Genomic DNA, 23,842 nt, shown 5'->3' with positions numbered 1-23,842 from the left:
TGAATTTCATTACAACCTACTGTATTTTTGATAGCATTATCTGAAAATTAAATATTAATGACTGGAGGAAATTAAAGCCTGCCATGGTTGTTGCAGTCTCTGCAACCCAAAGATGATCTGCAAAGTGATGCTGACAACTTAGCTCAAACATAGGCTGTCCTGTTACCGTCAGGTCCACATTCCTGGAAGAACACTGAGAGAAAAAACATTCAGTATAATTGCACTCAGGAAGTAAACCTCAGCAAGATCATAAATAAGTGATACGAAGGAGGTATTAACAATTTTCATGCCATGTAGTCACTTTGGAGTGTTAACCACATTTTGCCTATACAGTTCTGCATTTTACTTTTTCAACACAAATAAACAGTATCAGAAAGGGCTCTGGATTTGCTTTTTCCTTCTCTCGTGGGAAAAAACCTATCTGTAAATTCTAGCTAAAACTGTTGACAACTTTTAAATTTAGAAAAAAATACTGAACATGAGGTTAATATTGTGCAGTTCATGACGATATTGATGCAGTCACCAAATGTATGTAAAAAATTTCTCAGCATGGAGGGCCAGATCAAGCCTCTTCCACAAGAATACCTTGGACACTAGTCACTATGCAGTCACTAGACAGTCACTATACATTTCTGTTGATGCCTTCTTGTCTTCCATGTTGAATGTATTTAAGTATTAATTCTGGCTCCTTTACTAAAACTCACATTTAATTTGCTAGCTCGACTTTCCGAAAGTGCTGGCTACTCTTTCTCTGTCTTTTTGATCCTATGAATAATTAAATAATTTTTACAACCAATGCAAAAGGAATCATGGAGAGTTTATTTGAGAATATTCTATACCTTAATGTTTATTAAGGTATAGAATTCCAAAATTATTACATTATGAGGACCTTGCCTCAAACTTATTGTTCACACGAGTGAAAGCAAGGTTTTAAACTTTCACCTCTAAGGATACTATTTTAATAACAGATTTTTGTGTTATTCAGGATATTCAATAGTAGAACTTCTTCCAAGTAATTTATTGGAACACTTCCAGTTCCTGTACAATACATAGATGTTCACTGAACTAAAGGAAAAGTAAATGAAATTGATTACTCTATTCACATCATCTCCATAGGGATAAGTAGGGAAATGATTTTAGTACCGTACAAAGAAAGTTAAGAACTATTTCTGACACTGGCCTATTTCAGTGAGTTATGGATGCAGAAAAAGAAGCCATGGAAAGGCTATAATGGAAAAGAACCATAGAAATTATATGAAAGTGAAAGAAATTCCATGCAATTGAAAATTCAGAGTTCAAAGTTTCTAGTTCACTGAAAGAAGACTGGAAGAGGACCTTCAGAATGTAAATGCACAAACGCATTTGATTGGATAAGTACAGTCTAGTTGTAAAGCATAATTTTGTTTAAAGTACATCATAATTACTGCTTCCCACTATCTGCTTGCAGACACTCTGTGAATCCAAAGACATGCAATCAAATATCATCATCATGTATTGTCGCTGGATTTCCCTGCATCCTGCAGCAGCATTAGTCACAATAGTTCAACAACATTTCGGGAACAAAGCAACTCCCCACCTTTAGTTAGGAAGATGCACCTTCCCTATTCAGACCTCTTCCAGTTGCTATATGGCAATGATGTCTCTCAGCACTGCAAGATACAACCTCATCAGAAATCCACTGAGTACAAATACTGGCCTCTGCTCCTTTTGGCCCTCAGCAAAACTAACTCACAGACTGCAATCAGAATTTTCATATGGAAATCTGGAAGATGCTCATGAGAGAAGAAGCAATCCTGATTTCATGTGTTTCTTTGTAAGATGTGAAACAAAGAGAAGTTCAGATTTCAAGGGCAACGAAATGACTCAAGAAACATATCCTGAGCTCGAGTTGTTGCCTTGTCTAATCCCCAAGTAAGATAATGAGTATCTTGGATGAAGGTTAGAAGGCAGAATGGCAAGAGTACCAAGCTATTATATAGCATATAATCATGAAGAAGACAATCTTGGGTTCTGGGTTGTATGAAATCTGGCAGAGTCTGCTTTGTAAGTCAATTTGAATGTAATTGCTTAAATTAATAAATCAATTAGATTGATTTTGTAGTGAATTAAATTAGCAATAAGTCTTCACTTAAAGAGAAATTTGTCATAATTATAGAATTTTAGAGTGTACCAATGAATATGGTAAATAATATACTGCTTGAAAATTTGGCCTAGTGGAAGAATTAAGTAATTTATTAATTAACATATCACACATTATGTATAATAATTAAAAGGCTTTAAAAATATGCATAATACATTTTTAAGAATTAGTATAATGGATTAATGTTAATATTGGTATTAATAAGGGGGTTTTATTAGGTTGTTATTTAAATATTTATTACAGAGCAAAATTTTAGCAGTCAATTGCATTAGTTTTTTCAGGTACTGCTAAATAATCCCAATTACACACTAATAGGTGCTGTTTGAATCAATACTAATTTTTTTTCTAATAGTTTGAGTAACCATGGTTTTGATCACTCACTTACTTACAAGATTCCATTTTTATAAAAACATATAAGCTGTAGTGCTTAATTACAGAGAGGGGCAATTTAAATACTACATATCATATAATACTAGAGCTCTATCTGTGAAAAAACAGAATAGCTACCTTTGTAGCATACACTATACCAGATACTCTCTATTTCTCTCCAACCGTATCATGAATATGTCTGAAATCCCTTGGAGTAATTAAATTAAATTGCACAATATGCTTTTGAAAATTTCCAGCTAACTTGTTGCACTCTGTGTCAACAATCATATTGCTTCTAGAAGCAATGGTTGCAATACCAAAAACTGTAATATCCATTCATATCACTGTGTTTGAAAATTCCCAAGCTATAAATTGTTCTTGGCTTGATGGTGCTTATATGGCTTACATATAACCTATGTACCATCTCTTGCAGTAAAAACACAGACATAAAATAAAAATGCCATCAATTTCTCTCAAATACCAAAAGCACCAAAAAGAATGAAAGATAAGTACATGCTGTTAATATGGAAAATAGATTTATGGAAAAACCACTTACTGTTCTGCAATTGTAATTTTTTAAGTTTATTACTATAAACACAGTCACATTTTGTTGTTTCTAGACAGTAGTCCCCTCTTTATGTTCATTAATTATATATGATGGAGCTACTGGTCTTCTTTTCAGAACAGGAGCTCATAAGATTGTTCTGCCTTACAGTCAGCACAGTTTCTGCATTCCTTATCAATATTAACAGTAACAGTTGAGCTCTGAACTAATTTAGGACACTCTTAGAAGAACACCTGAGGGGTCCCCTAGCATATAAGCCCTGAAACAACTTGCTAGCCACTTGAAAAAAATTAAAGCAATTAGGAAGAAATTCTTTATTCAGAGGGTGGTGAAGCACTGGTTAAAGGCCAGATTAGATGGGATCCTAAGCAACCTCATCTACTGAGCGGCATTCCTGCCCATGGCATTCCTGCCCGCGGCATGGGGGATTGGAACTACAGGGTCCTTAAGGTCCCTTCCAACCCAAACCATTCTATGATCCTATGATTCTTTTTCACCTCTCTGAATGGATAGAAACAGGGAAGTAGATCTTCAATAGGCCCTGGTTCTGCCACTGTAGTCAGACAAAAATTTCTTGATTTCCAGAGTTTGCGGGCAACTCATCCTTGCATGGATGATGTCTAATGAAAAAGCAGGGAAGCATCTCCATCTCAGATGAAATTTTCACCTCCTCCTTAGACTCTGGTAAATATCAAGCCTGTGAGCTGAGAAAGTGCAGGATATTTAAGACTGGTGACTGCAGACAGAGGTAATGGAACATGTCTCAGGGCTGTGAAACAGGTAGTGTAAGATCTCATGGCTCAAAGCACTCAAAGAGGTAAATGGCTTAGACATCTAGTAAAGAGAGGACCTAATACTCTTCTTCAGGTATGTTTGTCCAGTCAGGCCTGACTGACTTAGTAACTTATGCAGATCCAACTCTGAATTACAGACTGTTTTTTGCTATGCTGTACTGAAGAGAACTGTTCCTCTTGTATTAGCCTTAACTCATAGAGGATTTTAAGGGACAAGCAAGATTGAAGGAATGCATCATTTCTCCAGGCAGGGAACTTGGAATGAGGTGTTGAACAGGAAAAGTTAGTATTTTAGTGACTGTGAAAACAAGCCTAAGCAACTTTCCAACAGAAGAGCTTTTAAGATGCCACTTTGTGAATGCCTGATCATGGTCCACCAAAATGAAGCAGCCCAGACTCTCAACCAACAAGATAACCAAGTCCAGTGGTGGAATCGTCCAGCAGGAAGTTAAGTAGCTGCAACTTTGGACCCACATCCTTCAGAAATGCTGATGGCCACAGTCAGTCTGAACAGTTGGATTGCTGTCTTCCAGCACACACAGGAGTTTTCTGCAAGTGCTTTTCCTTTAGTAATGAAAATAAACATGAGATGTGCAAATTAACCATCTCTTTGGAGGCATGAAAATTCATGCATGAACTTGAGTTTGTAAATAAAAGTTAGTTTTCTAAAGAAATTTTCTTTTTCTTATCATAAAACATATTTTACAAAACTCTCTTCCCCGACAAGAGAGACAACAGGAAAGACAGGGAGGGAACCTTAATCGGGGAGTACAGTGATAGGATGATGTTTAGCAACTTTAAACTAAAAGAGAGTAGGTTTAGATTAGATATCAGGAAAAAATTCTTTGCAGTGAGAGAGGTGAGACATTGGAACAGGTTGCCCAGAGAAGTGGTGATGAAAACAGAGAGTGACTCTGGGACAAAGACATGGCTTCTTATTCACACTTCAGATGTGCAGCATTATAGGATATAGCACTGCAGAAATTCTAGATTATTTTTAAGTAAACAGGTTGGAAGCCTGTATCTCTGAACCTAAACAAGGAAGGAAGAACTTTGAAGGTTATCTTGAGGACCTGATGCATGAGAGTTGTACAATGAAGACAAAAACTCACTTGTGTCACATGATGACCACCAAGACATCTGGAAGTTCTTAAACTACTGAAACTTCTTTCTATTCTAAAACAATCTAGACTAGAAGACTGAAGTCCATAGATCTTGTAGGTTTAATTGCTGGGGCTAAGTTCACAGCAATTGTATCAGTGACATCTACAAAAGCAGGAGGGTAAAGCTCAGAGGAAAGAGAAGCTTTTAAAATTCCAGCAGCCATAAATACTTCCCACTGAGCACACAATAGATTTTCCACAAATTTCTGAACACAGTCAAGTACATGGCATCAATTCTTAGTGGAGAAACTCTGAACTAGGCACATTTCCATAGAACCAACAGCAATTTCACATATTTTCTAGATTTTTAACCAAGGCTATAAGAAGAAAAGAGCAGTAGAAGTAGAGAATTTTGAAATCCCAGAGATTATAGGATCATAGAATTTTAAAGTTGTTAAAGATTTCTAAGATCATCAAGTCCAATCATTGACCTAGCACAATTCCTTTCAGCACTAAACCATATTCCCAAGTGCCACATCCACATGCCTTTTGAAACTTCTAAACATGATGATTTCACCACTTCCCTGGGCAGTCTGTTTCAATGCCTCACCATTTCAATGAGGCAATTTTTGCTAATCTCCAATCAAACCTCCCTGGGCACAACTTGAGGCCATTTCCTCTTGTCCTATTGCTTGTTCTTCAGTTGGGAGTAGAGGCCAAATCCACCTCACCAACACCTCCTTTCAGGTCGTTGTAGAGAGCGATGATGCACCCATGAATGCAATTCTAGAAGATGTATTTGAAGGTCCCTCTGTTTACACTAGGTAGTGGAGTATATGAAGGTATTTTCTGTAAATTTGACAGATATCAGAAAAGCATCTGTTACTAATCTAATTTCTATTTAGTGCAAGCATCCAGAAGGCAATGAGATGATATGCAGGGCTCTGTAAATGGTGGGTGAGGAGGAAGTGACCCTCTTTATGAAGTCTCGGGAGGATTTTAGGTCAGCTTGTACATTCAAATACCATCTAAGTGTCCTTTTATGGAGGTGACATCGAATGATTTGAGCTTAAAATGACTTTTACGGTCAGTAAAAACAGCAGCTATGTGAAGGAACAGTGCTGCAGGTGCAGGAGAAGGATGAAAGTGTGAGTCTCCCATAGTCTATTTCTGTTATTCTGATGTGACTCAGGGAGCTCACATCAGCTATTACACCCATTCCTTCAACTAAAATTTGTCCAACTACTCTACTCCTATGAAAGAGCAGCCCTGAAACAGATGCAGACTTTAGTCACTCAAGGAGGAACACAATGTGCTGGGAGTAGCCACAAGCTCTAGTAGATTGTAAATTGCAAATTGCTCAGATAAAGCAGTGAGAGATACATAAAGTGTTCCATTAAGATGTAGACTCTCAGTCTGTCTGTTTTTGCCCATAGAGCAGAGGGAGCCTCCTTAGCATGAAAAAAGAGAAGGCATACTGAAGTTTACTCTCATTTTCTTCAGTTACAGATTCCTGGCTGGCAGTGTCACAGAATTTGCTTTCTCCAAAATATTTGTAGTGCTTGGAATAATATGCTTCCAGTGTTAGAAGAATAGTTAAATGTACATAAAGCTAGCTAGCATTTGATCTTGATGACAAAGTACATGACTATGTGAAACTGCTAAGGAATTATTTTATTATATCTGTTCTTTAGCCATGAAAGATGAGAAAAATGAGCCTTAGCTTAGGAAATAGCCCCCATCCACTTATATGGCTTGTGAGGGTAACAGGATGGTATATTCCTGTACTGGGAATATGGTCATTACAGAACTGGCAAAGTTTAATGCTGCCCTGAAGGGAAGACACTGCCAGAAAAATACGCAAAAATGGGACACATGCACACAAATAGAGTAGGGAGTAAGGAAACAGCATGTGGCCAAGAATGAGAATACTCATTCTCCACGAGCTTCACTGAAATGTAAACAAAAGAAGAAGAAAAATAAAAGAAGAAATAAAAGTAAATAAAAAGGAAAGTTGAAATAAATTTTAAAAAGAAGCAAAGAACCCCATGGCAAAAGAGTCACGCAGGCAAAATGCACAATGAGGGTGCTCTGACTCAGACAAGTACTTCAAAGGAAGTGAGGTCAAAGTGTTCCTTTACTGTTGCACTGTAGTCACAAAAGCAGGCAGGGGCTATTCTCTGCACACTGCTGAACCAATAAGAAAGTCTTCAGAGTGAATATCAAACATCCAATTTGAATCTATACATGGGACAAAATTTTTTTTTAAATACAAGTGCAATAGGTGCAAAAGCTGTCTCCCCAATACAGCAAATTACGAAAGAAGTAAGTTGGCATGACTGCCAGTCATTGGGATGAAGTGCTGAAGACTTCAGTGAGAATGGACCAACATTCAAAACCAAGAAGTATTAAAAGTAAATTTCAAAATTAATTTAATAAAATCTTCTTTGACTAATTTCGGTTGTGGATAACACTACAAGGACACTTCAGAGACTGGTAGAGAAGTCAACATGTATTGACAGTACTTGGTGCTCAGAGCAGGCTACTTGCACTGCCAAATTGGCGTAAGGTAAGGAATTATGGACACACAGTATGAAAGCAGTACACCATCATGTATTAACAATTTGTCATATTAAGAAATAGAAGAAGTCTGCTGAAACAACCACTTCTTGGTTTCAGTATTTTTCCACTAATCTCTGTTGACAGGAATTAAAGACTTAAATAATAAGGATTTTTGACATATGACAAAAAGACAAACATTTGTATTGTGAAAACTCAGAAATCTTTGATCACTAAACAAACTTCTAGCAGATCAAGCCGTTGGGAAAACACCCAAGCACAGAAAATGACAAAAAAAACAGTAATACAAAGGTTTGTAAATGCAGGTCTGACGCCATATCTTAAGCCTTGCATTGTTATTCTTAGCATTTCAAATGGCAGCACTTATGTATAGGTAGCAACCCTGATTCCCATTGACATCCTTTTCTACTTTTGGATGTTTTTTTATAATGAAGTCTGTTGCAAGTATGTAATTTATGCTTATATTTCCAGCAATAACTGTAATTAGATATATTTCCTCTGAAAAACAACCTGCCTCTGTTTCTCATGCAAGTCATTCTGCCCCATGAAAATCGTAGGCTGAAGGAATCTAACTTTTTTTCTTGACATATTTAACCCACTATTTAATATAACAAGATAATGCCACTCTTTAAATCTATATTATATATCTTACCACTAAATCAGTAGGACACTTGTAATTAAAAAATTATTTCCAAGAACCCTTCACAGTTTACATTGCACTGTTTTTTTCACACTATTCTAGCAGTCAAACTGCCTTGAGCACAAACTACACATCTCACAAAATAAAAACAGAAAGCAATTGAAATTTAATAAGCTGCGGAAAATAAAAGTGTAATGTATGAGGGGCACACACCCAAATACTTTTAATACTATTATTTTTTTAAAGTAGGCTCTGGTTTTTTTTTTCTTTTGTATTTTACTTGATTACCTTAGGATATACTTAGAAGTCTGACAGAATTGCTTAACTGTTTGATTTTCTCTGTAATCCCCCATATTTCTTCCCAATGGCTTCAGCTCCCACTTGATGTGTCCTCTGACCTCTTAAGATGAATTTAATTTCTTCTCATAACTTACAAATATGCTTCAAAGGAATATCAAAGTCAATATCTAGTATTTTGTTATTAGTTCTTCTCTATCCCTACCCAACTCTCACTGTGATGATAGAATCAGTTCCTTTGTTCAACTACTGTTCTTTATTTTTTCATGACTTTCAGATAATTGGTACTTATGATATTGTTCCATCCCCTGTTCTCTCTCACCTCATTAATTATCATTTAGATCCATATTTTTAAAGTTTCTAAAGCTTTTTTCTTCTTTTCCACTGTAATGTCCACTTTGCACTCCTTCAGCTCTGTATGTTAGCAGCCAAATATTCAGCTCCTACTGTGCTAGCAGTGCACCAGTGGCCTGCTTACTTGCTCTGTGAAAAACGTGCTCTCTCATCTGAATGGCCAACCAAATATTTTTCTCAAGCTAAACTGACTTCTGTCTCCACACCTTTTTACCACTTTTATTTGCCAGTTCTCTACTCCTTTTATTTCCAAGTCTTTCTTTGCATTAATGACAAGAAAACAAAGAAAATGTAACATGAAATTCATTATCCCATTAGAATTTTCTCTTTGATGCCTTCAATTTTTTGCGTTTCTGTTTTTAAGTTGATGTCCTTGCTTTTATACTCTCCGTACTCTGCACCATTGGCACTTGCTTACACAATTCTCTTTTTCAGTCCCTCATTTGCCTTCAGATCTTTAACAGAAAGTAAACATAAAATGTATTTTGTCTTTCCCATCACAGAAAAAAACCCCAACTGCCCTCTCCAACAGCTCTGCTATCCTTTTGTTTCTTAACTCATTAAGTATGATACTTAGAACTGATCATAATCACAATCTACCCAGTGCAGTCACTGAGCTGACTGTGAGTATATCAGATTAAAAGGTTTATCCAGTCTAGTAAATTCTCCCTAGAAATGGCCAAAAGATGCTTACAAAAAAGAAAAAAAGTGAGAGAAGTACAGGTACTGTATCTATGCTGATGACTGACATCTAGTTTTCTGTTTCAGATTTCTCTCTCCTGTCAAAACTAAAGAATTAGTCTGCTTCTACCACTTTTTGTATGGATTTTACCATTCAATTAGGGTCATTAAAATCTCTAGGATTTTCATGTCCCAGCCCTATAGTTTTATCGCTCCAAAACATGAATTTGTTCTTGGGATGATCCTTAATTTATCAGGAATTATCTTAAATTTAAATATATATTTGGATCCTCCTGTTCTCAATATTTCTAAAGCTTGCATGTGCTTTCTATGTAGCATATCGTAGTCTATTCATATGTAAAAAATAATTTCTCATCATCACTTTTGTCTTATGTCTCAATTAACGTAACACATATTTTAAGCTCATGACAAAAGTAATCTTCTCAGCAAGTACAAAACTGCTTCAAGTACAATTCCTTTTATTCCACTACTTTGACCATGTTACTGGCCTACTTTCTCCACTATGATGGACTCTCTTCTCCATTACATGAAATTAAAAAGACTTTATTTGATTTTTTTAAGTCCTTCCAGGCATTTATTGATGTATTAATTACCTTCTAATGACTACTCAGGCATTGAATCTCGCTTCCATTTAGTTCATGATACCTGTCTCAGCCAAGTATTTTATTTTCCAACAGCCCTTGCATAGTGCCTTCATATTCAAAGGGTGCTTGCAAAGCTTCATTATTTTCTTTTTAAGAGGCCTCTTAAAATACATCCCATTTGAGATGCCAAAAACTGAAGTATAGTTAGAAATGGCTAGTGTACCAGGGGTCTCGGTACCAGGGCCAGTGTACCATAGATTTGTTCCTTATCTCTTTTTCAAATTTCTTTGTAAATTGTCCAATATTGGAACAATCCTTTTTGTTCTTTTTTGTCCACTGACATATGGAACAGCACAGTATTCTTCTGGATCTTCAGTACAGGAAGAGACATTAATAGATTGTCCTTAGTACATTGTGCAGTTTAGAATGCGTAATTGAATATTTCAGCCTTTCCCCTTTCCCCTTTTTAGCTCTGCCTAGAAGAACTTAATGCTGTCATCCAGCTGAGCATAGTCATCCACAAAAACTTGTATTAAACATTTACAATTTTTTCTGGACACTGACCTCCATACTGAAGTAGCTGAAAAACTTGACTTTTGCACTTTTTAGTGTAACACACATTCACATACCTGCAGTCTGCTATGCAGTTTTGCTCATGCTTATCTAGTTGATGCCGGTGAGCTTTCTCAAATGAGTGAGGATTACGCACATAAACAAAATTTGGAAAAGTGAAACATCACCTTTTGAAAAGTACCACCTTATCTTTTTTCTTTTTTAAGAAATCAGGCCTAACAAGTAAGCATTTACTTATTTAAATAAGTTTTGTGATTTTACTGGTATCAGAAAATGTTTGAACTGCCTCACAATTAGGTTTTAAATTAGCACATCCATCTACTGTATAACTTTTGGAATAGGTCCATTTCACCAAAGTACCAGAATATAATGCTTTAATGAACAGGATTTATCAAACATCTAATGTAACACCATTTTATGACAGACTACACTAACAGTCTAGAAAAGGCTTCTCTCTAAATATCTTTACTACTCACTTATACAAGTGACAGGTTTTAGTACCAAAGTATATATTCTCAACCTTTGCATTATTCTATTCCACTTTTAAACATTAATTCTCAATCGTACAAGAGCACTGATATTCTTTAATACACATTCATACTTAAGTGCAAGTCTAGTAAACTAATCTCCTGACAGCATAAAAACTACATAGCACCAATAAAAATAAAACAATGTGTTCATACTTCTTTTAGAAATATATTTCCTTTAGGAAGGAAATCTGTACAAATTATAACCTTATAATGAACTAATAAAAAATATTTCTTTTTGCACTTTTTTGTTTTTTGTTAATCTCAGTTATAATTCTAAATTAGTTTAATTTCCAAGTCACACATTTGAAGTTTCTCTCTCCTTTTTAAGTATTTCCAAACCTCCCTGCCCAAAGCAGTTTTTATTCCAGCTTCCCTCATTATAGTTTGAGGGGCAGTAAGGGAATTTCCTAGTTATTAACACAGCCTAGCCCATTATTGGATCAAATTCCACCCTGCCAATGGAGCAAGTCCAGCAACATGAACACGTTTTCATTAATGGACTAGTACAAGATACATCTTTCTGATATGGTCCTAAGAGGGATACTGAAAAAATTCCAAATCTCTGTTATACATCATATCAAATGTCATCAACTTGTTTGTGTGCTCATCTTCCACTGCTAGCCCATGAGTTAATTTGGGGTTTTGTTTGTGTGTTAGGGTTTATTCCCATAATAAAATCTATGTGTTTCCAGGATTAGATTCTTAAAGGTGAATTATGTAGTAGCTGCTGAATCTGGAACTGGAACACTGACACTGGAAGAATTTCTATCAAAATAGAAATATTCTGTTTCTTGAATGTACTGCCCCAGGAGATGCACCCTTGGAGATAACTTTGCCTTCCATGAAGCAATGGCAACCACAGAACATGTTAGATATTAAATGGAATATTCACATCTATTCCAATGTTCTGAACGAAAACAAAGGAAAATCTTTCTTAAGTCTCTACACATTGTTACATTCCTTAAATACATGAGGTGAAAGCAAACCTGAAGAGCTGATGTAGATCTGCACAGACCTGAGAGTAAATAGACCAGGCTTGCATAGACCTGGCACAGATCTGCATTCACCTGAGAAAAAGCATTTTTTGTTAATAGCACCAGTTTTCTCTCCTATGACACTGCCCACAAAGTTGTAATAAGTAAAAGACTGGTAGAGACAATTCTGGGAAGATGGACTGAGGCGGACTAGTGGTTGTTGGCAGAGTAAACTACTCCTGTCCAAATACTGTATCTAATGTGATGCAAGAAGTCCTGCCTTTTTGGGAACTTTTAAGTACATTCACTACTTCAGCTGATGATGTTTTAAAATCCTTCTGTATTGAAATGGTCTTGCCCTTAGCTTTTTGCTAAAACTAACCAAAAAGTTACCTTAAAACAAGCAATTGTGTAGTGTAGAAAATGACTCAGAACTTGTCCAAAAGTTTAAGCCAAGCCAGTGGCTAAAAGCAGCAAATATAATTACAGTCAAGAGTATGGGGGAGTGAGTAAGCGCATTTTAAGACTGATTCCCCTTATAAAATTACACAGATGACTGCAGTTTGAGACTTCCTTTCAGGTTCTGTTACTACAAGACAAACATTCTGTGTAGGAGACTGAGAAAGGTACTACTGTGTTTCCTCAAAGACATGGGTTGATCTTTTGAGTGTCAGGAATTTGACCTCAGGATTGTATGTCCAACTTATTATTTGAGATGTAACTCCATGAAATCTTTCTGTATGCTATTTTGTTTAGAAAGAGAGGACAGACTTAAATAACTTACCTAAATAATGAAAGACAGGGTGAAGAATAAATAAAGAATTAAGCTATTTAATGAGAAATATAAATCCGTTTTCTGTCCCTCCTGCCCCTACCCCAAAAAAAAATAAGAAAAAAACGGTGACGACTAATGCAATGAGTGGCATTTAACTTTTGTCTCTTCAGGTTCTTTTTACTTCCTTTGTAAGCTTGGCCAAACTTTGTTGCCTACTGCATCATCTACTGACTCTTCCTTGCTTCTCTTTTCCACAGTTGTTCTTCAAATTTGGGCTTGATTCTGCTGTCCACAGATAGGTGTCTAATGACTTTTCAAATGTCCTTTAATATTCACTTGGCCTCCATCTGCAGAGCCCCTCACAAGTTCTGTCATATCTGCAATTCTGTGTACACATTTTGGCTACCTTAGGACATCTCAAATAGTACTAGATGCCTCTTTGCAGGCAACTGTGTCATGTCCTTGCTGTCTCACAATGATTTTCAGATACTATAATTGCAAACTATTGCTATTGTAATCTTTGCTAGGAAAAGGATGAGATTGCTGTGGAGATGCAAGAAATAAAGACTTTTTAAAAGGTTAAAAAAAGCCAAAAGTATTAAACCCCATGCCAAACCATGCCTGTGTAGAAACAGAATCTGCCACCTTCATTTTCTGGAATGTTTTACAAATCCTTTACTTTTTAACATCATAAAGATTCTATCCAGGAAAGCTTACCAAAACCTTTCCTTTGAGAATTTATAAAGCAAAAAAATTGAAGTCCACTGGCTCTGAAAGTACTTGCCCATAATCTGAACAACTGTAAGCAAATACTCTAGATATTCTGCATCCAAGGAATGCTTATCACGTTCACATAACTGCCATTACCACCCAACCATGTCTTTTCTATAAAACTCCAATCAAACACAGGCACAGAAAAATGACCCGAGTGCTCTGGCCTTTGAGAGCTCCATCATCTCTGAGCTCCTAGGATCAAAACTAAAAAAAGATACAATTATCTTACTAAATGTGTTCCTCAGATGTTATAAAATATAATTTCCAAGATGGAATTTAAAGTCCCTAAAGAATTCTGGTATGCAAAGTGGTATTAAGGCTTCCCTAAGAGATCTGGTGGAGCTTTGAGTTTCTCCCCCCACCTGTCCCTGAACATGCTACCACTACAATGCTCTAACTTCCCTCTCATGTTCTGATGCTGCTGAAATGGAGCTCTGGAAAATGCTACTGCACATTTCAGCTTCTGAAACAGCTTCTGGAGGACAGAACTTTAAGAGTGTTCTACTGCTCTGAATTGTGCCAGGACTGAAAAGTCGCCTCCTTTTACATTTCTACACTTGATGAATACACAGACAACAGAAGCTTTCGTCACCTCTCCCCTCTGGATCCCAAGTTGAAGAAAGAACAAAATCAACCTTTAAGTGAGCCTTGAACAAACAATAAAGACATTTTTAAAGTTTAGGAAGTTAATCTGGGAGATCCAAGTTTTCTGTCACATCTCAGCATGATTTAACTACTTACAGAATTTACCAACCTCTAAAAACCATTTCTACAGCAAATCAAAAACTAGAAGAACATAACAGAACCAAATCACTACACATTTTAATATGTAACTGTTCTTAAAAACCAACTTCAAGTGGGTGCAAGTGCTAGCTGGTGAGGCATATAGGATCTTCTGCTGCATTTTCCAAAAACCTTGGAAGTAAAAGTAAGAATAATTTTGTTTAAAAAAAAAAGACTGAAAAGACATACTTTTTTTTTAAAAGAACAAATTACCTGACAAGGCTTTTTCATTTTAATGGCTATAACATGGTATCTGTAACAGCAGAGTTCACAGGTCCATGACCCTCTTTCACTTATCCACTTTAAGAGGCAAAGCTGATGCGTGTATCGTACCGAGCCATCGCAGCGGCAAGGGTTTAACAATTCACCCTGGAAAGGCAATACAGAAACGTCAACTTTAAAGGAACCTTTCACATACATGTACACTCAATACCAAAATCTTTAGGGGGTCTGTTACAATGACTTGGTCTCAATTTCACTATCTGGAAAAGCATGTATTTTTGGCTATGAAATACTCAAAAATGTAACTGTCTTAAAAATACCTAGCTGCTTCTTCTGATAAAAGCCAGAGAGCTGTCTACACATGTTCACGTACCTGTGTGAAACAACTGAAATATTACCTTGCATTAAACAACAGTACCATTAGCCATTTAAAATACCTCAAAATATACCAAAAGTGGTTGGATACTTTTCTGCAACAGCTATTTGAAGTCATCACTTAGAAAGAAATGTGTGATGTCACAATTTCAAGAGAGCCTTACTCTTGGAGCATGGCTCTGCGCTGTCCAGCTAGCCAGCTGTCAGAGAGGACCTTAAATAATGTAAGTAAGCACTTCCCCTAGTAGTTTCTGTATTATATAAATCAGCTGTTTTCTTCTTTCCAACTCCAAGACAAGCTATAAAATGCTAGTTACAGATCCATCGCTGATATTATGCCCAGTAACGTCACGACAGAGATGATACTTGGAGGTCTTCTCAGCATTACCTGTAAGCTAACACTCTCATTTTAAAGTCTAACAGAAACCTGAGAAATCCGTACTGTGTAGAGTCCCTCGGAGGTGAACCAGGGGCGGGAGCGCCAGAGGACACCCAGCGTGCGAGCCAGACACGGCAAAATCCCTGAATTCCCCCAAAGCTTTGCGCCGGCTCAGGTTCGCCCCAGGCTTTTGCCAGAGCCCGCCCGCACAGCGGCAGCCGGGGAGGGCGATTCCAGCCGGGGAGCGCCGCCGAGATCAGCACCAGGGACAGGGCTCGACCCCGAGCCGAGGGCGCGAAGGTGTGCGGGGCTCGGCCGCCCGCCCCCGGCGCTGTGCTCACCTGCTCGGGGCCCTGGAAGCAGATCTTGCAGATGGGGCCGGCCCCGCCGCCGTGGCCGCCGCTGCCGCTCTCGCTGCTGCTGCACACCGAGCGCGTCTCGGGCTTGTCGCCGCCGGCGGCCCCGTTCTCCGAGCCGCCGCTCCGGCCCTCGCCCTCCTCGGGGGTGTCCCCGCTCGCCTCCCCCGCCCCGGCCGGCAGCTCCAGCGGGGCGGCGGCGGCTCGCGGCGGCTCTCCGGCAGGGAGCACGACGCTCCCGGAGGCGCAGCTCATGCCCCGGGGCACCCGCTCCCCCGGGGCGGGGACGGCCCGCAGCGGCGGATGGCGGCGGCCCGGGGGCGGTCGGGGCTGCCGGCGGCCGGGAAGGTGACCCGGCGGGCGGGCGCGGCCGCTCCCTCACGGCCGGCGCTGTGCGAGGAGCGGCGCGCGGGGCCGCGGGCGGCGGGGCGGGGCGGGGCGGGCGGCACGCGCGGGGGGACGGAGCGAGGGAGGGACGGAGCGAGGGAGAGAGGGAGGCGAGGGTCCGGCACCGGGCACCGGCACCGCCGCCCCCGCTGCGCTCCGGGAAAGCCGCCGCCCTCGCCAGCGCCCTGGCGCCTGCCCAGCCGGGCGGAATCCCTGCCCCTTTCCGGGACGAGAATCTCTGCCTGCTCTCCCGCCCGCCCCCGGCGTTCCTGCCCTCGGCACCGGCTTCCCCCGCACCCCGGCGGCCGCGGCCCCTGCCCCGCCCCGCGGGCGCTGCCTTCCTTCCCTGCCCTTCCCTGCCCTGCCCTTCGGGGCCGCCTCCTGGCCCCGCTCCCGGCGCCCCGTGCTCAGGGGGCTCCTCAACCACGGGCCCCAGCGCCGAGGGATGCGGCCCTTCAGGGGACACCGACAGATCTTCCTACTTTATCGGGGGTTTGGCTGCAGGATGCTACAGAACGAATATTCAACAGTTGTTCTTTGGGTGTGAAACAGTAGCTCTCCCAGTCTTCTGTGGCTGCCTTTTATTTTTTCCTTTAATTCATTACATCACCTCATTTTCAAAATTAAATCTGCTAAAAGCATAATGATCAAATACCTTCTAAAAAAAATCCTCAGCAGTTGGAAATTCTTTAAAGTTTGGCTGGGGCTGCTGAAGGAAAGTAGGTGTGAATTTCAGCATCAAGTATGACACCAGTGCACATTTGATCTCGTGAAGATGACAGCAACTGTCTGTGCAGGGAAGGAGAGAGAAATAAAACCTAAAAAAAAGAAACCAACCCAAAACAATTGCCAAGCCATATGCTTTTCCATAGCCACATTTAGATCCAAAGTGTGATGAAATCACACGCCTTCCTCATTGGCCGCTTATCTGTAGTCTCAAGACGAGGGAGTACCTGATGAGCTCAGCCAGAGCCTTCACTGGCTGCGTTGTGATCGTAGTGGCTTTCTCAGTGTGGATATTTTATCAGAAGACTGAAGCAGCACACAGAACCAAAGCAGAACTCCTCAGCCCACGATCTCACGGCTTCGCATGGCTCTCAAGCTCTTCAGAGAGGCTTGCAGAGTAAATTCCAAACACCTGGTCCAACCTTTCGGCCTGGCTGGAGACAAGCTCAGCAATGTGCTGTTGGCAGAAAAGCATCAGACCCGTATTTGCAGGAGAGTGACATTCAAACCTGTTGGGGCAAAGTGCTGTTAAAGCAATTTCAGTCCCCCTAGAGTCTGCATCTATTATGGAGGCCATGCAACAGATATATTAAGGACAAAAAACAGCAATGCTATTTACAGTATTGCTCTAAAAAAATGCATATGCAGAGGTTGACTTCTCAAGAAGTATCATTATATATAGATTATATATTATATATTATATAAATATTATATATTTCTCATCAGCCACTAATTTTGATTCTCATGAAAATCTATTTTTCTGGCAGCTCTACATCAGCCAAGTCAGTGGTGGCCATTTAGCTTGGCATTAGAGCAAGATGCTTCAATCCTAAAATCACAAGGTGGTTGTTAAGTAGGTAAATAGCATGGATTCGTCCAGATTTGAAAATGTAAAGCCAAAAAAAAAAATGGCACTTTGACAAAGACATTTTAATGAACAGCAAATGCTGTGGAGTTAGGAAATTCTCTACATATAATTTTTTCCACAGCAATGTAATACCTGAAGGGGTTGGCAGAGAGGCTAAACAAAAGTGAAGACAGAACTAATCAAATAGATTAATTCTAAAGAAGGAAGTGGTAATCACAAAAAAATATAGGAAAAAAAAAGGAAGTGTCAGAACAAACAGATGAGTCAAAAATACTGGGTAGAAGAGAATTAAAACCAGAAGGAAAAGACAGTGGAACTAAAGGAGTGAAATGAGAAATGAATGCTAAAAAGTTGCTCAACCATATCTGAGTAATACAGCGTGCCCTTGCCATTTGCTGTATGTGGAGGTTTATGACATTTTTCTTTCTCTTCCTTTTGTTTGTCAGCAAAAGTTCAGCAAGTGACATGGCTTTTGGAAAGGCTATAAAAAGAAGATAAAAATGTCAACACAGAAATGGAATGACTTCTTAGTGACAGAAAAAGAAAGAAAAATGCGACTGTAGAGAATAATAGAGTGCTTTAAGAAGGTCAGTCTTTTCTACGTAATCTTGCCTGAAATAAATGTATAACATGACTCTTAAAAGGAAATGCATCTGACATGAATCAGAATAATTTTTTTTTCACACATATGTAATTATCTTGGAGAGCTGATTGTGAGTAGGTATTTCACAGACATGAGTTTTTAAATACATCACCTGTTTGCCTATCTACCAACAGCTACTGGCACACTGGCTAAAACAGAATTACAAAGGCTATTGATCCCTGTGCTTCAGAGAGCATTGGAGTTGTTTGGCGTGCTGGGGGTGGGAGGAGATGCCGACAAAAGAGCAGAAGGGGTGGAGAACATTCTGTAACACAGCCTCCAACCAAAGCAGCGTTCAGCCTTCTGCTGAGCGAGAGAGGAGGACTGGAGCCAAAATCAAAGATTGAAACAGAAAGAAGAAAAATTTAAAGCAAGAAAGGATAATTCACTTCATAACAGCAGTAGTGTAGGTGGTTGGGAGAAAGTAAAAAAAAAAAAAAAAGAGAAGCTGAAACCAGGAATAATTAATTTGTGATTAACACTGGAACTTATGGAATTTGTATTGAAGCACATTTTGCTATACATTTCTTAAAGAACCTTGAGCAAGTGATCTCAAGTGGGCTGAACAGAGGCGTCTGGTAGCCTAAAGACAGGCAGCTCTTTGCACTCCCAGATGTGTCCAACAGCCTCCAGAGGACTGTGGCTGTCACTTGTGCCATCTCTTTTGGGAACAGTTGCACAGACATTCAGACCAGCTCTAGACTCCCAGATGCAAGAACAGCTCCCTTAGATTGGTTTTTCTCTACATAAAACTGAAACAATAGTGTTCGCTCTCTCTTTTCTTGTTCCTACCTCTTCCACTACAGTATGCGACATTTTACTGGCAGATTCAGGCCACATTTGTACAGTCTTGATCTTGGCAGAAGTATCTAGGCATTATAACAAGACAAATAATAAGGAACAGCGATATGGTTAAAAATAACACAGAAGTAATAATAAGACCGTGGGACAGTGAAATGAATTTCATTTCCAGCAGGCAATGGAACAGGCAGGAGAAGTACAACCCCTGAGGGAACAGGTACATTCTTTTCTCCACAGCACCGGCTCAGCACTGTGCAATATTTTCCTCCAAATAAAATAATGGAAGCTCATACCAATTCTTTTACCTGAGGCGAATCAGCTGTAGGTCGAATATCCAGGAACAAAAAAAAAAAAAAAATGAGGAAGGTGTTTGAATGAATGGAGGAGAAACGTTCAGAGAATAAACAGAATAGGGGGTATTGTTTGGTTGTTGTTTGGTTTTTGTGGGTTTTTTGGTTGGTTTGTTTGTTTTAATTGTATATCAAGATGAACACTTTATGCAACTCTTTATGTACAGAAGAGGTTACACTGGAATAAGGTGTGCAGGTAACAAACTACTCAGGGGATTATAGGAATGGAAGCACTGTGTTACCACATGCTGAAAAGCCAAACACTGCTCTTCTTTTTTTTCTCAAAAGATTTCCGTAACACATTGACCTGTACCATAAATAGAGGAACAAAACAGCTCAATGATGAGTTTCTTCCTTTTTGCTGCTTCCTGTACCTCTGAGGAAAACAAGATGATACAGTCCTAAAATATTAATAAGGGAGCAAAGGGAGTAATTGCCAGTGTATTACATTCAGAACAAAATACTAATGAGACTGTAGAAAGTTAAATCTACTTAGATAATAATACAGTCACATCATTCTATTTGCTGAATACCACATGTACACCCCTTTCACAATGAAACTCAGATTGGTGGAGATCACCTGTAAACAAAAATGAGGTATTTTGGCTCTAAGATGTTTAATTTTAAATAAATTTTGCATGTTTAATGCAACATAAAATGCACTCCTGAGTTATAAGGCCGTTTGCCACATTTCCATGTCCACTTTTATTACACTAAAAGATCCCTGCAGATGGTTAATTGCCCTGCTAGTGACAGTGGATTATTTGCTGGTTCACTGAGCATGCCTGATTTTTGTTATGAGCACACACACTCATCCTGTGGTGGAAGATTTTACAGTTATGTCAACCAATTCAAATCTCATGCAGGCAGAAATCACTTGTCCAATGAAAATCTTTATTTTCACACTGCTCTCTTGCATTTTTGGAAATGCATACCTAGTTTCCTATCCAACCCAGTATTGCTCAACACTGATACATCCCTATATATAGGCAGAAGCATCCATTCTCAGCAGAAGACTGAGGCATTTCTCAAACTTCTGTACTTGTTGGGGCTCTGAGTGCATTTCCCCATCATGGAGGAAACATGGAAACTTTTGGAAGTATGAAAACATCCCCTTCCTTCTGTGGCTGGGGATGGTGGGGAAGACACAGCCCCTTTTTATGGGACCTGCTTTAGGATGAGTCTCTGCTGCTGGCCCTGATGTGAGCTACAGCTCCCACCATGCCTGGCTAATGCCAGCCTCATCCCAGAGCTGTGGCTGCTCCAGTGCTGCCCAAAGGATGCCCTGACTGCCAGATCCACACCTGGGGACCCCTCAGAACTCCTGGAACAGGAGTCTGTGGTGCCCTTACAGATCTCTGTAGGGCTTTTTGTTTGCATTGTCCAAGAAATGGTAGTTGGCATTCTTTTCCTTTCCTTCCCTAATTATTTCAGCATGCTTTCAGATGCTTGCATGGATGACAACATGAAAGTTCTGATTTTTTTATTGAAATACATTTTTCTTTTCAAAATGCTGTCATACCATCCATAATTGCCGTTTTTCTCCTGGAATTCCTGTCTTAATTGCCAGTGTGCTGTTATTTATGAAAGGTGCTGATTTTTTTTTTAACATTTGAAACTACCTATGTTTAATTTTTCTCAACCATGACCTTCCTGTGATATATAGTCTCTCTTTTGATCTTTAAGTCTTTGAAAGCATTTTCTTAACATTTTCTCTTGTACCAGTTGATGAGGACAGAAAAAAGGCTTAGCATGTATTCCAGAATGAGGTAATCTTTGTTTGCAAATAAATTTAGTTACTTGGTTTATTTTGGAAATAGATCAGCTGTCACGAATTCTAGAGGGCGGCATCATTGAGTTCAGTTAATTGAAACAGAAATGACAGAATGTCAATTAGCTTTTCCATTAGATGTTATATGAGCAAAAGCTACTGTACAAGGCCAAAGTTAATTTATTTTAGTATCAGCAGGTCAGATCCTTTTATATATGTTTACAAAAAAAACCCAACCCATCTTTAAAAAAAAAAAAAAAAAACCCAAACATTTTCTTTGTATTTCCTTGTCTATAAGCATCAGAATGACTGTAATTTGCAGTACAGGCATCTATAATAGGCAGGACAGACAACATCAAACCTTGAGAAGTAGTGGCAAGACATCAAAAATAATGTAACAGCTTCCCAAATCCTATAGCTGTCCTTTAGTCCATTCAATATGCCTCCAGCCTATGTCTGACAATTTGGAAAACTGAAAACTGACCAATGTTGGCAGCAAGGCAGTGAAATGCAGCTTCTTCTATGGAAACACCTTCTGGGGGATCCCACCATGAGCTGAACCCTGGTGTGGTCAGCTCCTCAGCACACACAGAGCAGGATGAGAACTTCACAACAGAGACTTTGTGATGGTGGGGAACTGGAGCTTGTCATAATTTTAGTGTGATGTCAAAACTCAAGTCCAAATGCCCCTTAAGTGAGAATGGAAATTTTTCTTGATAAACCAAACCACACAGGGCAACTAAATAGGTATTTTGCTGACATACTTTACTGGTATTTACGTGGTGAAAGGACAAGGACATCCACTCAGGTCTGAGATGTTCATTCCTGGCTGAAGAAGCACTGCTCTGGTTATTTCTCACACCACAGGCAGGTCTGTTTTGTCTTCAAGGGATTAGTCTTAATTAAAAATTAAAAATACAAGCCCCTGTTATTTGAGCAAAGGACCAAGTCCTCCACCCTTGATGCAGCAGCAGTGGTTGCAGCCTGTGTGATCTCAGCCATAGAACGTGTCACAGTTAAGATGAATCAGCGCAACTCACAGAATTACCTAATCTAGCATTTTCTGAGAAACTGTGTCAGAAAAAAATGCAAGCTGACAGATTTTGCTCTGGCTGGACTGAGAGTTTTCCAGCTCTGCCAGAAGTGATCTGAAGAAGTTGTCAGTTATCTGTTATTTAACTCCTAAAAAAGAGACCAGGTCCTGCAGATATGAGACTTTCCCTCCTAAAAATTCCAAAACATTAGTGAGATTCAATAGAAGAGCTGGAGATAGACTTTATAATTTCAAAGTTGCAGCTTGAGTGTGTTTTTCTATGAAATAAAAATATTTCATAGAAAATATTTCTTGTCCTCTTTATCATTCTATGCCCCAGCCCCCCCTCAAAAAAAAAATTAAAAAAAAAAAAGAAAATGCTATCTTTTGAGATTGCAAGATTTCCCATGTGTACTGGGAGCCAAAGTTTTCCTTCTTGTGATAAATTTGTAGGAAAATATATAAAAGTCACTAAGGGCCACATTGAATTAGATTAGGAAAGTGTTACATCACTGAATCGGACCTAGTTCCTACAAACTCCTCTGTATTTGCTAATTAAATAATCTTATTTCAGGAAGGTTTGTTTTGGAAATTTATATAAACCAGAAGTGACATCCTCTGTGCTTCTTAAATGGGGAAATAGTAAATACTCCATTCTCACTGATCCCAGATTCCTGCCAGATGAGTGAGATGTCGGCTAAGTTGGCTAGGGACTTTTTATTTCATTTTCTTCCTCTGAAGACCCTTGCAAAAATGCTAGGTAATGCAGGACTGTGTTGTCTGGTGTGGGAAAGGAAAAGAAAATGGTCAGTGGAAGCTCATGAGTGTTTAATCAAGGTCTGAAATTTGTACTAAAGGAAATGTGAGATTTTCTGTACCTTGCTAGGAGGTGATTCCTGGAGGTGGGTGTTGAGTAGGGGTTTATGCAAACTCAAGGATATTTTCTAGGAAAGACTCTTTATTTATGGCTCTGTGATACTTTGCAAGCAAGGTAGGACAGGGCAGGGACAGAAAAGGGAGCCATGGAAATGCTTACAGTGCAGTAAAATCCAGGGCTGGCCTGTTGCAAGGATCCTGTCTTATATTGCCATGACATCCCAACACACCAAGTACCCAAAGGGTTGAGCACAGATCCATGGGGTACCTGCTTCCCTCGCTGCACACTCTGTTCACTACAGGAAGGCATGTCAGTGATGAGTGCTCTCACTGCCAGGTGTAGCTTCACACTTAGAGCTTGCAAGGCCACTGAGCTCACTGCAAACTTGAACCTGAACACTCAGTTGAATAAAATCTCCTGCAGAGATGAAGGCATGTGTTATTGACATGTGACCCTTTTGAAGAATGGCTGCAGGAAAAGGATGAACTGTGGGATTGGCTTGCAACCAGTTTGAACA

At 39.4% G+C, this 23,842-nt stretch overlaps 1 protein-coding gene across 1 annotated transcript in view; it reads right to left on the bottom strand.

Moving 5' to 3' along the window:
* The window catches only part of MARCHF11 (membrane associated ring-CH-type finger 11), a 32,024-nt gene extending 15,900 nt beyond the window's left edge, over positions 1-16,124 (bottom strand). The window contains exons 1-2 of the mRNA XM_063177456.1: positions 15,855-16,124; positions 14,751-14,906 (exon numbers count right to left, since the gene is read on the bottom strand). Coding sequence (XP_063033526.1) covers positions 14,751-14,906; positions 15,855-16,124 — 426 coding nt within the window. The remainder of the gene's footprint in view (positions 1-14,750; positions 14,907-15,854) is intronic.
* Between the last annotated feature and the right edge of the window lie 7,718 nt (positions 16,125-23,842).

This window comes from Melospiza melodia, chromosome 1, assembly GCF_035770615.1.
Source record: "Melospiza melodia melodia isolate bMelMel2 chromosome 1, bMelMel2.pri, whole genome shotgun sequence".
NCBI lineage: Eukaryota > Metazoa > Chordata > Aves > Passeriformes > Passerellidae > Melospiza > Melospiza melodia.
This window is presented reverse-complemented; position numbering and strand designations above follow the sequence as displayed.